This window comes from Paramisgurnus dabryanus, chromosome 16 (genome assembly GCF_030506205.2).
Source record: "Paramisgurnus dabryanus chromosome 16, PD_genome_1.1, whole genome shotgun sequence".
NCBI lineage: Eukaryota > Metazoa > Chordata > Actinopteri > Cypriniformes > Cobitidae > Paramisgurnus > Paramisgurnus dabryanus.
The window spans coordinates 7,803,984-7,816,228 of NC_133352.1; the positions used below are offsets into that span (position 1 = coordinate 7,803,984).

General features: G+C 34.9%; 1 protein-coding gene and 1 long non-coding RNA gene across 2 annotated transcripts in view; one reads left to right on the forward strand and one right to left on the reverse strand.

The window, feature by feature from the left end:
* Positions 1-1,087: 1,087 nt before the first annotated feature.
* LOC135731251 (uncharacterized) lies at positions 1,088-6,616 on the reverse strand. Its single transcript, XR_012335196.1, has 3 exons — positions 6,416-6,616; positions 5,318-5,401; positions 1,088-3,215 (listed from the first exon to the last, which is right to left on the reverse strand). It is a non-coding gene; the product is annotated as an uncharacterized lncRNA (long non-coding RNA).
* Positions 6,617-7,823: 1,207 nt separating this feature from the next.
* The window catches only part of uvssa (UV-stimulated scaffold protein A), a 34,464-nt gene continuing 30,042 nt past the window's right edge, over positions 7,824-12,245 (forward strand). Inside the window, exons 1-4 of the mRNA XM_065249217.2 lie at positions 7,824-7,982; positions 8,574-8,695; positions 10,042-10,372; positions 10,699-10,819. Coding sequence (XP_065105289.2) covers positions 8,586-8,695; positions 10,042-10,372; positions 10,699-10,819 — 562 coding nt within the window. The 5' untranslated portion in view covers positions 7,824-7,982; positions 8,574-8,585. The remainder of the gene's footprint in view (positions 7,983-8,573; positions 8,696-10,041; positions 10,373-10,698; positions 10,820-12,245) is intronic.

Sequence of the window (12,245 nt, forward strand, 5' to 3'; positions counted from 1 at the left end):
GAAATCTCCTTAAAGCTTCATCTCTTCAATCATGTAAACATAAGATTCTCAAACGCGAGCTGTATGAGATTATGATGACAAAACCGCCAAAATTTGTTTTTAAGACTGCACGCAATGCAGCTCCGCAGAAGGAATCACAAATTAACCTACAATACTGTATGCTTACTGTAACCATTTTATATTATTTTTATATCTACAATATAACATATTACAAACAAACTGGACGTTCAAATTTTTTTATAAACAGAGCTACTTTTAAAACAAAATAAATAAATAAACATTTAAGAGTGCGCACTTGGAGTCTTGCCATTGGCTATTGTATTTGAATAAATAATGAGTTCCCAGCAAACACAAAAGCGTTATAAAAACTTTTTTTTTCAAGTTATGAAAAGGTTGTGATAAAGTTATTTTCCGACGTACTTAATAGGACAAATGTCTTTTTTAACGTTAAAAATACGTATTTTCACAACGTTGTAAAAACATTTTAATAACTTAATTAGCAAGCCACACCACAACTTTTAAAAGAATTAATAACACATTTAGCTACACAGACAAATCACTAGACAAGAAATATAAAAGTAATCAAATTTCCAAGAACTACAACAAGGATTTAATTTAATGCAACATAATATGACAAAACATCTTTTGATAGCAGTGATATAATTATAAATATTATGAACAAACAATTAAGACCATGCAAAAAAAAACTAAATGCAAAAGAAATGTAATACTTGGATAGTATTAATATTTAATAAGTCTTCATAATGATATAATTGTCAAACAATATATCATCACTGTCGGATAGAAACCTCTCATTGGGTCATTATTATTTTATTTCAGAAATTGTTGATCACCCTTTATGAGGATTTTATGAATATTTACCAAATGAAAAGATCCTCAAACTATCAATAAGAACACAACCATACCCAGGACTTCCTGGGACTAACTTTCTTAACATTGCTTAATACAGAACAGCTGAATTAAAACATTAATTTATTAATAAGTCATGTAACAGTAAGCAGATTTGCCAATAATAAGATGTGTTAATCAACAAGACACTTAACGTAGATAATCTTAATGAAAATTAAGATAATGATATGACAAAATAATATTCGGTATACACCTAATTAATTATATTTTATACTATAGGTAAGCAAACTGTAATTTAAAGCATTGCATTTATTATCTTGGCTAATCTGCTTACCCTTACATTTTAAGTTTTAATAATAAAGGGGCGGTTTCCCAGATAGGGATTAGACTAGTCCTTGACTAAAATAAATGTAAAAGCTATCCAAACTGAAAACATCTTGCAATGACATCTTGAAATACATCAGTGCCCTTTGTTTTGCCTGAAAATGCACAGAAGTCATGTTTTAAGTAAAGGGATGTTTGTTAAAACTAGTTTCCTAATTAAACTGAGGCCTAAACCTGGTTTAAGCTATTTCCTGTTCGGGAAACCACCCCAAAAGGTATACCAAATTTACTATTTTAATTCAACTGCCTTAATTCATTAAGCAACATACAGGCCTAGGCCTTACTTAAAGGAGCGGTGAATCAAATACTCAATTTTAACTTGATAATTTGTTATATAAGAGGTCATCATACATAAATGAACATCCTGAAAGTTTCAGAACTGAAAACGTCCTTGCTACTGAAATATAACAGTTTTTGGCACCAAGCCAGTAAAACAAGCCAGTGTGGAATTCAGAAAAGTATGACGTCAAAGTAGAATTGAAGCACCTCCCCATAGCCAAATACAAGGACCACTTTTGTAGCCCCGCCCACAGCTTCGCGTGAGACACGTGTGTCTCAACAATAAGTAAACATGTATTTAAAGATTGCCAAACGTAACCAAAATGACTTTTAAATACATTTTTTCTGAGAGACTTTTATTTTGACGCGGTGATCTGAAGTAACCACGGAAACGCATTTTCGGTTGTGGAAGAACGGTCTATGGGAAGAACACAGATGCTGGATAACGGAGTCTTAACATTAGTAATGCGTGGCTTTTGAAGAAGTTTCAGCTCGAGTGGGGAGTGTTTACTTTGTGTACACGGATTCATTTGTAAAGAAGTCGATGCTAAAACCACGAGAACATCATAAGTAGACATCAGACAACAGTATAAAACAATAAAATCGATAAATTCACCGCCCCTTTAAATTAAGATGTTTAAGCATCTTTAATAAACATGCCTTAAAAAAAGTTGTTAGTAGTGTGCAGTGGCGGCCGGTGACTTCTTTTTTCGAGTGCGCATGATGCACAGTTCGTCTGAACATGTATGTAGCCAGTTTTGTGTGTGGTTCGTAATTTCAAAATATGTGTTGGCGCGTTGAGTGAACCTGTGTGCATCATGTGCCTTGTCAAAATAAGTGCCTGCTGTAGGCGCGTCTAAACGGTTTATGATAAAAGAGACTCTCACGTTTGCCAGATACTCGCATAATCTCATGCATAATCAAAGTTTACTGTTAATGGAGTGTCTTGCGTGTATTTTATGAACGTGAGCGTCTCTTTTAACATAAATTGTTTTGACGCGTGGGCAGCAGGCACTTATTTTGACAAAAGACGTGATGCACATGGTTCACATAACGCAACAAACACATATTTTGAAAACACGAGCAACTAACATGACACTTCGAACACATAGTATAAATATGCGCCTCTCGGAAAAGCAGTCACGAGCCCTCACCGGTGGTTTGTATCTTGAGACAGCTCAAAGAAGTGTCTTGGTCCAGGACTAGGCTTAAGTCTTGTCTGTGAAACAAGGGGTAAGCATTTATCTCATTAATGAACAAAGTAATGTTCATGTAGCAATAGCTCTAAGATAATGTAAGTCATGTGTTTCAAGTCATGCTCAGTTAAACAGACAATTATTATTATAGAGAAGGTTAACAGATTTTCAACCCACCTTATATTGTTTCACTGTCTGTAATATATGTATTCGGAAGAGTATTGCGGACAAATAAATGTGAATATCTCAGTACAAGTTTAACTAAAGAAAAAAGTAAACATTGTCCATTTAAATATTACCATTTATTGTAAAATATAAAGTGGGTTGCGAATCTGCAAACTTATGCTTCGAGGCAGTGATTACAATATAACGTTTGGCAGTTTTGTATGTCCATCTTTAGTTGTCATCATCTGAAGTCTTCGCGAGTGTAGGCATCATCTGAAGTCTTCACAAGTGAGGCTGGATCCATACTGGAGCTTCTGTAACCTGTATGGGTATCCCGATAGATAGAAACAGGAAAGCAAAAGGAGAAGGATTAGCATAGCTGCTGTTCATAGTATTTCAAGCAAAATATGATCAAGTGTACTTTATACCTTTTCATTCAGTACAAAGTTATTCAATGTGTTATGTGAATGCTTTGCTAAAAAGATAGGATTTTTACTAGATTTACACTAGGAGAGTTTGGAAGTAAAATGTGAAAAAGCTCTGCCTCCTTTTATGGACTTTGACATTCTGGGTACTACCAAGAGTTCTGTGACTTTATTTAGCAATTATCTGGTTCAATCACCATCAGGTTTGTTCTGGATCCCTTAGTAAATTTGTCTTCATTATTTGGGGAACCGACACAGTCTCTATGGAACAAACTACATGTGCAATAGTATCATTAAATGCGGGGTGCATGATTTTTGAAAAACACTTTGAAAAAGGGAGTCGGGCCGAGTACCAAAATACACTTGTAGCCAATCAGCAGGAAGGGGCATGTCAACTAACCGACATCGTTGCCTGGGTTGCGTATGTGTGGGGCGGGTCAATCAACAGAAGGTTGAGATTCTATTGGGGTAGGGACGTGTTTGTTCAGGTGATTTCAAATGTCAACATTGGCTTTCAGAGATCATGCACCCCGCCTTTAATTGGGAGGAACAAGCCATCAGAACTATAATTTACAATAACGTTCAAAGCTTCGGATTTTTTACATCTCTCATTATGGGGTGGTTTCCCGGACAGGAATTAGCTTAAACCAGGACAAGGCCTTGGTTTAATTAGGAAATATAACTAGTTTTAACAAACATGCCTTACTAAAAACATTACTTGTGTGCATTAGGGGGCAAAACAAAGGGCACAGATGTATTTTAAGATATGTCAGTGTAAGTTGTTTTGAGTTTGGACAGCTCTTAAACTTATTTTAGTCTAGGACTAGTCTAATCACTGTCCAGGAAACCACCCCAATATGAATATATTGTAAGCTTTAATTGATTCCTGTAATTAATGTTGACTTTTCAGCATCATTATTCCAGTCTTCAGTGTCACATGATCTATCAGAGTTCATTCTTAATATGCTGATTTACTGCTTAAGAAACATTTCCGATTATTCGATTAAATGCTGACAGTTGTGTTAAGAAATATTTTAGCGTTTTTTTTTATTAAGTTGTTTTATTTCATGATTTATTGTTAAATAACCCCCACTACATTTAAATTGCAGTTTGCACTATTGTTTGTTAGAAGTGAGAGTAAAGATTTCTGTTTAAAATAACCAGTGTTTAATTGTAACTTTTTATTTATCCAAAACTTCCTAATAAAACATGAAGCAACACAACTGTTGATAATCAGAAATGTTTCTTGAGCAGCAAATCAGCATATTAAAGGGGCCATGGCATGAAAATCTGACTTTTTCCATGTGTAAGTGCTATTATTGGGTCCCTAGTGCTGCTATCAACCTAGAAAATATGAAAAAGATCAACCCAGTAACTTAGTTTTGGTAAACCATTCTCTACAAGCCCTTTAAAAAATAGGTTGTTGAAATTTGGCTCTTCTTATGATGTCATAAGGAGCTCTTATTATAATAAAACCACCCCTTAATCCAATCACAGCACTGCTATTTAGTGCAGAGAGAAAATAATTCACAGAACAATTGAGTTTCAATTTCAACAAACCACCATCATTGTGATCAGTGTTTGAATTTCATCCGTTCATGTGCATTTTAAAGGACACATCCAAAACGGCAGATTTTTGCACACACCTACAAAGTGGCAATTTTAACATGCTATAATAAATTATTTATATGGTATTTTGAGCTAAAACTTCACATATGTGCTCTGGGGACACCAAAGATTTATTTGACATCTTAAAAAAATCCTGTGACATGGGCCCTTTAAGAATGATCTCTGAAGGATAATGTGACACTGAAGACTGTTGAAAAAGATGCTGAAAAATCTGCTTTGCATCACCAATCCCACTTAACTACATAGAAAACAGCTCATTTAAATTGTGATAATATTTCACAACATTTCTGTCGTTTACACTGTATTTTTTGTCAAATAAATAATTACAGCCTTTTGTACGGTAGTGTTTAAGTCTGATGTTTTACTTACTAGCCATATGGTTCATAGCACCTTGGAAGTGTTTTCTGACAGGTCTGCTTGAACTCTGCTGCATGGCCATCAGCATGGACAAATCTACAACCATAACATGCAATTTGTCACAAAGCAAACAATTTTAGTATGCACTGCAAGAGGAAACAAGCAAGAGTAGATGTGAAAGGCTGAAAGGATAGTATTAAAAACAGAATTTTATGTTTTTAGGTTTATTTATTCATTTAATATTGCGCAGTGCCACTCACGTTCGGATGTCAAAACCTTCTTTAAATAACTGCAATGAATGTAAAAATTAGCAAAGGAAAATAACAAGATGCAAGGTTATACAATGTGAAAAAAGTGCATATGACGTTACTTAATGAGATTCCTATATATACTTAAGCATTTTATTTATTATTTGCGCGTTCGGTTTGAGTATTTGATTTGTCATTAATATGCCAGGTTTATACTGGGTTGTTAGTAAAAATTTAATTTCAAATACATATGATTTTAAGTAGATTTTTGATACAATCCATGCTTCCCCAAATAAGGAAACGAAATTGCATTTGACCATTTCATATCTCATTTGAGCAGCCAGTTTGAGACTTTGATTTATTAATTAAACATTTAAGCATTTGATTTCTCATTTGAGCAGTTGTTTAGAGGGTTTTGATTTAGCATATAGTTTAATACTCTTAACCATTTGAATTTTAATTTTGTTAGAAAAAAACTTCCATAGCTTCCGTGTTAAGCTGCTACTGCCTATAACGTTACAGTAACGTTACATCGCATATTTTAGGCTAAACAAATGACACTACTTCCAATAATGCATTGACACCCTTAACAAAACTTCTAAAACCTCTCATCTACACAATTACATGTTTTCAATCGCACAAACTTTAATAAACAAGAAGAGCAAAAGATATACAGTTAACTTAGTCTAACGTTAAAGTTACCTCTACAGAAAACGGTCGAGATGCTAAACGGACTTTTTCTGAACACACAATACAAGCCATTTCTATGAGGTACCGTTAAATAATAAACAAAAGCGTATCAATTATGTGCCAACAGCAGTTGTGTGTATTATTTTTTGTTATTTGTGGGATGAATCCTTACGTTAAACCGTAGAGACACTTTTCGCACTTTGTTCCTGTCACTTCGTTTCCATGGTAACTCCCGCCACTCCACTCAAGGGTAGGCTTGCACCAGCTATCCGTAAGTTCTATCTTGAACTGGAACGGAAAGTCTGCACTACTAGCTAGTTTGGTATGGAACTGATTAATTCAGCTGCACCACCTCTTCGTAAGGCATAACGTAGCTAGGTGGTAAGCTCTCCATACAGTAATGCATAGTCGCACAATATGACGTTTACCTTGAATTATCCAATAGCAGCCTTTAAATGTATGAGCAGAAATTGTGTTGAAATGCCATAAATTAAAATTTATTTTTGATTCATACATATTTGATTCACGCAGTTAACTGTTAAAATACGTTTATATTTAATGGTACTCTAATTTTTATTTATTTATTTATTTATTTATTCCAACCGTTAACGCTTTCATATACAATTAGTTTATATAGAGAGTTACGCTCTAACCAAGTTTTATGGTGAACCAAGTTTTATACGCAAAAATATTTAGTAGTGCATAAATTGTAACTCAAGGCTTGTTCGACTTCATGCGGCGCCGCAAGAACTGATTGGCGCATGACGTAAAACTACCGCGAGAGCCGAGTCTCCGCGTGATTTCTTGAATCCCTCTCGCGTTACTTTGACGTCATTCGTCTGTCGGTCCTTGTGGCGCTACATGAAGTCGAACAAGCCTTTACGTCGCAAGCAGTTGTAACTTACGCACGGATTTAAAGGGGCAGAAACATTCAGCGCGCGCAGCACACACATTCAGTCACGCAGCATTTACATAAATAAACATCTTAGAAAACTACATAAACAATTTAAATTTCAATAAAGAATTTATTAAATAGTGAATTTGAAACTTTTGGTTGTTCTATATCATATAGAGCAATTTAATCTTTCTATTAAAACCGATTTTTTTTTTTTAAATTCAACTTCGCTTTTGTTAAAAAAATATATTACTCTGGTCTTTTATTCTAACCCTAAGATTATTTATAACTGTAAAAATTATTTATTGCTTTGTTAAATACTATATTATGCCAGTCTTTAACATCACACCAAACAACAATAATATAAAGCACAAAGTGTAATAATAAAAGCATTTCAGTTATACAATGTTTTATATATAATATTTTATTTAAGAGGAAAAAAAGTGGGTTAAATCCAAGCTCTAGAAAAATGAAATGAAGTTAAATTAATCCTTACAGTCAAAAAGTCTGAGATGCACTTCTCTAGTCAAGACCATTATTTTTTTTACTCATAATAAAGTTGCTCTGTATCGTAACAGTTACACTATTTAACGCGTTACTTAAATAGTTAAAATTATCATCCTTGGTTGAACGGACTTTAAGACTCTTATTTTGAAAATGGTGGAGTTGTCGCCATTGCTGTGGTTTATCAGTGAGCTTTGTTTAGACATGCTCAATGCTCAGTGAGACGAGAGAGCCGCTGAGATGAGTGGTCTTCACTTTCAGTCAGAAGCATAAATGTACAGTTAATAAAAATCGGCATATAATAGAGGGTTTCTTGAGGGTTCATCGTGTGGATGAGGAGGTAACGTGTTGTATTATCCCATAGCTGACAGTCTAATAATGTTTTTCGAAACTTAAAAACGAAGAGCATGTTATTGATATTGTTTAAAGCTCCGAGGATATCAATAACAGATCTTTACAATGTCAGCAACATTGAAACATATATATAAGAACACCAGACACCCTAACACTATGTCATATTTACATTTTGGTCTTTTTTTGAATAATAAATTGTATGGCTTCTGATTTGTGTTCAAGTATAACGTTAAGTGCTTCTTATGGTCAATGCTTTTCAATACTACGGTATTCATGCTTAATGATATGCAGTAAAAGTCCCAGATCTTTAGAGTTTATTATTATTATTATTATTATCATACTAATGAACCTGCTTTTCAAGGTCTTCTGAACGATAGTCGGGAGTGGAATAGCAGAAACCTTCGACACCGGCAGTCTATCGCCCTCATATAATGTCATTATTGTGTGTTTATATCTCTCCCTGTCCTCCACCTTTCTGTGTTTAACAGCAGTTGTGTAATTGCAATAAATGAAAGTATCAGTGAGTAATGGTGAATATGCCATTATAACTGCCATTATTTCTATCATTCTGCTTCAGGATTGAATTAAGATGGACCAAACAATACGGGATAAGCTGTCCAATCTAGTTGAGGAGCTGACAACTTCGGGAGAGCCGCAACTGAATCAAGACAAAATGAAAGAAGTGAAGAAAATTTGCAAGTATGAATAAGGCAACAGAGCAGAGCTTTTAAACATTGTTTGTAGCTATTCACACAGTTTGGGTAACTGGTAATCTGTTTACAAATGATATGAATGATGTTGATATCTGATGATGTCAAATGAAGAACAAAGTCAGCATGCTGCTAACATTACCAAGGTCATGGCCATGGGTTTGATTCCAAGGATCACACAAATTGCTCAAATGTAGGACATTAAGTACATGCTTTAAATACAGTCAAAGCGTTTGCCAAGTGCATAAATGTGAACCTTCCTATGAAAACCAGACTAAAGTGTCAAAATCTAATTTTTAGATCAGACTCGAGCATCAAATTTTATTTATACTTATAATTATTTCACTATGATTTCACATGATCTTACTTAGTCAATGATAATAATAAGGATATTTATTCACAGTATATTCTTTACATTATGTAGAATGTCACAAATGTAAAAGCAGAACATACAATATCTTGTAAATACATATGCTGTGCTCCCTATCTCCTATATACTGTAAGTGCAAAATATATGGCATTCGTCATTTTGTAGTGGTGTCCAAAACCTGAGTGAACAACTTCATTCTCTACATTCGTTCAGTACTTTTTACCCACAATGCCCTTTGACTTTGAGGGTACAATCGATGTACACTCGCTCACTTACTGTTTCCCATGATACAATGGGAGCCGAACGCGTAACTGGAACCAGGTAAAGGATACAGACAGTAAACACCATGAATTTAAGTTTTTACACCTTTTTAGTTCTGGTTGATTAAAAGTAAGTGCGATACCTTTTATTTAAAATATAGGCAAGGCAAGGCAAGTTTATTTGTATAGCACATTTCATACACAGAGGTCATTCAAAGTGCTTTACACAGAAATGAGAAAACAATATATAAAAAAGGAAATGTAAAAATAAGAGATACACGATAAAATCACAATAAAAACAAAGATACATGAGAATTTAAAATAACAATTAAAGAAAAAAAATATACTACATATGTTTATAAAAAAAATAGTAAATAAATATGACAAGCGATTGTTTTGTTCTCTTTATTATCAACTAATAATATAACTATACAGGGAATAGTGAAGAAGTGAACAAGGGAGCGGTTTCGAACACAACAGTAGACTCAACATCAAGAACATCCCACTGTTTTCATAATCCTTGAATGGGTTTTAATGGCTTTCAAACAATTCGTGTTTTTTATGATTATATTAAACATTGAGTTTGCACATTAATATATAATGTGTGACGTCACAAGTGTGTGTTAATTTGCATTGTATAATGGCTTTGGTTTTGTGCATGCCCAGATGTTACAGGTTAATTGCTTGTGTTTTTTGTGTCTACAGAGTTTCCAATGACTACATTGATCATTTTTACCACTTGATTATGACCCAGCTGAACCAGGAACATGCAGAAATTCGCCTCTCTGCCTTTCAAATGGTCAGTGAGCTGTTCAGCCGGTCACATCATTTCAGAGTCCTCCTCATCACAAACCTTCAGGAGTTTCTTGAACTGACGGTGGAAACGGATGTTGAGCAGCCTCTTCCTCCACCAAAAGAGGTGGCGAGAAAACTCCGGACCCTGGCCATTCACACTGTGCAGTCGTGGCATGCCACGTACGGAGAGGCGTATAAGAAACTGTCTCTGGGATATCATTTCCTCAAACAGATTAAAAAGGTACATATCAGACTTCACTTGTTTTGTGATTGCTAAAAATTACACCAGTTTCTATCTTGCCACTTGCTTGAAAGTTAATTTTGACAGTACTTACTCTTTTAAATTAAAAATACATTTAAAAAGAATAATAGATAAAAAAATTCAGTCTGATTAAATGACTTTCCAAATTTGAGCTTGCAAAAACCTTATTAATACACTGTGAACAATGTGACTTGTGTTCACCAACCTTGTGTTTGTAGTTGATAGTTTTGTTGTTGGTTAATACATCTGGTCATCAAAGTGTTGGAAAATCATCTTAAAGTGAAAAATTTGTTTTTTTTTTACAGGTAGATTTTCATGATGTTGAAGCAAGAACTCTTGCTGAGAGGAAGAGACAAGAAGAGAAACAGAAGAGATTGGAAAGAATTTATAAAGAGAAGCTTGAACGAGCCAAACAGGAGATGGAAGGTAACCATGATAACTGCCCTGAAACTGTGTTATTCAGTAAAGCTAGGGCCACACCAAAAGATGATTTAACTCTTATCAGATTTTCAAAATGTAAGAAACCACCAACATGATGAAAGAAATCTACATATAGTTCCTATAGTGTGTGGATTGCTGCTATGTTCATCCCAGCCCACCACACATCTTCAAATTCCCTTCACATAAGAGAAGAGAGGAATTCTCACAGAAAGACTTCACAGTTAACAAACTTGACGGACATAAAGAAATGTCATTAATCAGGGTTCCCACGGGTCCTTAAAATCCTTGAAAGTTTGTGAATCTGGGTAAAAAAAACTCAAGGACCTGGGAAGTTTTTGAAAATATACATACATAGATACAGGTCATTAAAAGTTCTTGAATCTATTTTATGCAAGAAGTTTTCTGGGAAAAATTCATATTATTCCCTGTGTAGTATATTGCACACGTGGTAAACTGTTTGCTTTAAATCCTTACATCTTCTGTATGTGAATGTTGATTCATACCAAAATGCTTTTTTGCATAGTTGTGTTTGACACATGAAAACGTCTCGGGTTACGTATGTTACTGTTTACTGAGAAGGGAACGAGACGCTGCGTCTCCCTTGCCATACTTCCTGCGTCCCTGTAACGCCGTCTTTGGCAAAATTTTATAAAGCAATATACTTCCTGGGTCCCGCATCACCCTGTCTTTGTCGTTAAGCCTCACCATTGGTTGAATTTGATATACACATTCAGACGCACTTACCCCTGGAGGCGTCCCCAAAGTGTCACCGCAGTGACGCAGCGCGAGTTCCCTCGAAAGGGAACTGTAACAATGTATCTTTAAAGTTAACCAATGTAACCTTGCTCTCACTTGAAATGTGTCCCCACATTTAGTCCTTGAATTTGAGGGTATTGGACCTGGAAAGTCCTTGAAAGGTCCTTGAATTTGAAGATAACTAAGGTGTGGGAAACGTGATTAATACTGTGGACTGCTATTTACATCTGATGTCCTTCTCAGTTTGAACTGTGCCTCCTGTGCCATGACTGCGGTTGTTATGATTTCATCTTTTATCAGCTCGCTCTCTGATTGAGTATCATTTTGTTTTACATAACAGCATGCATGTGCGCTTGTCTTCGGTTCCCCACACAACAGGATTTCTGATTGTTAAATTATCAAAATGTTGAATATTTTTAACTTGCAATTGGACCACAGGAAAATCTGATTAGATAATCGGTTGAACCACGAAGACAATCAGGACTTTACCTAGTTTCAGTCCGATTATCTTTTGGTGTGTACCCGGCTTAATCAGAGTCATGTTGCTGTGCTAAAGCAACATAAAACCAGCTGTAAATCAAGGCTACAATGTACGTACAATCTTTATTTAGGATTTGTTCAGGAATGTTCAGCATAAGCTGCTTTTTATGGCGGT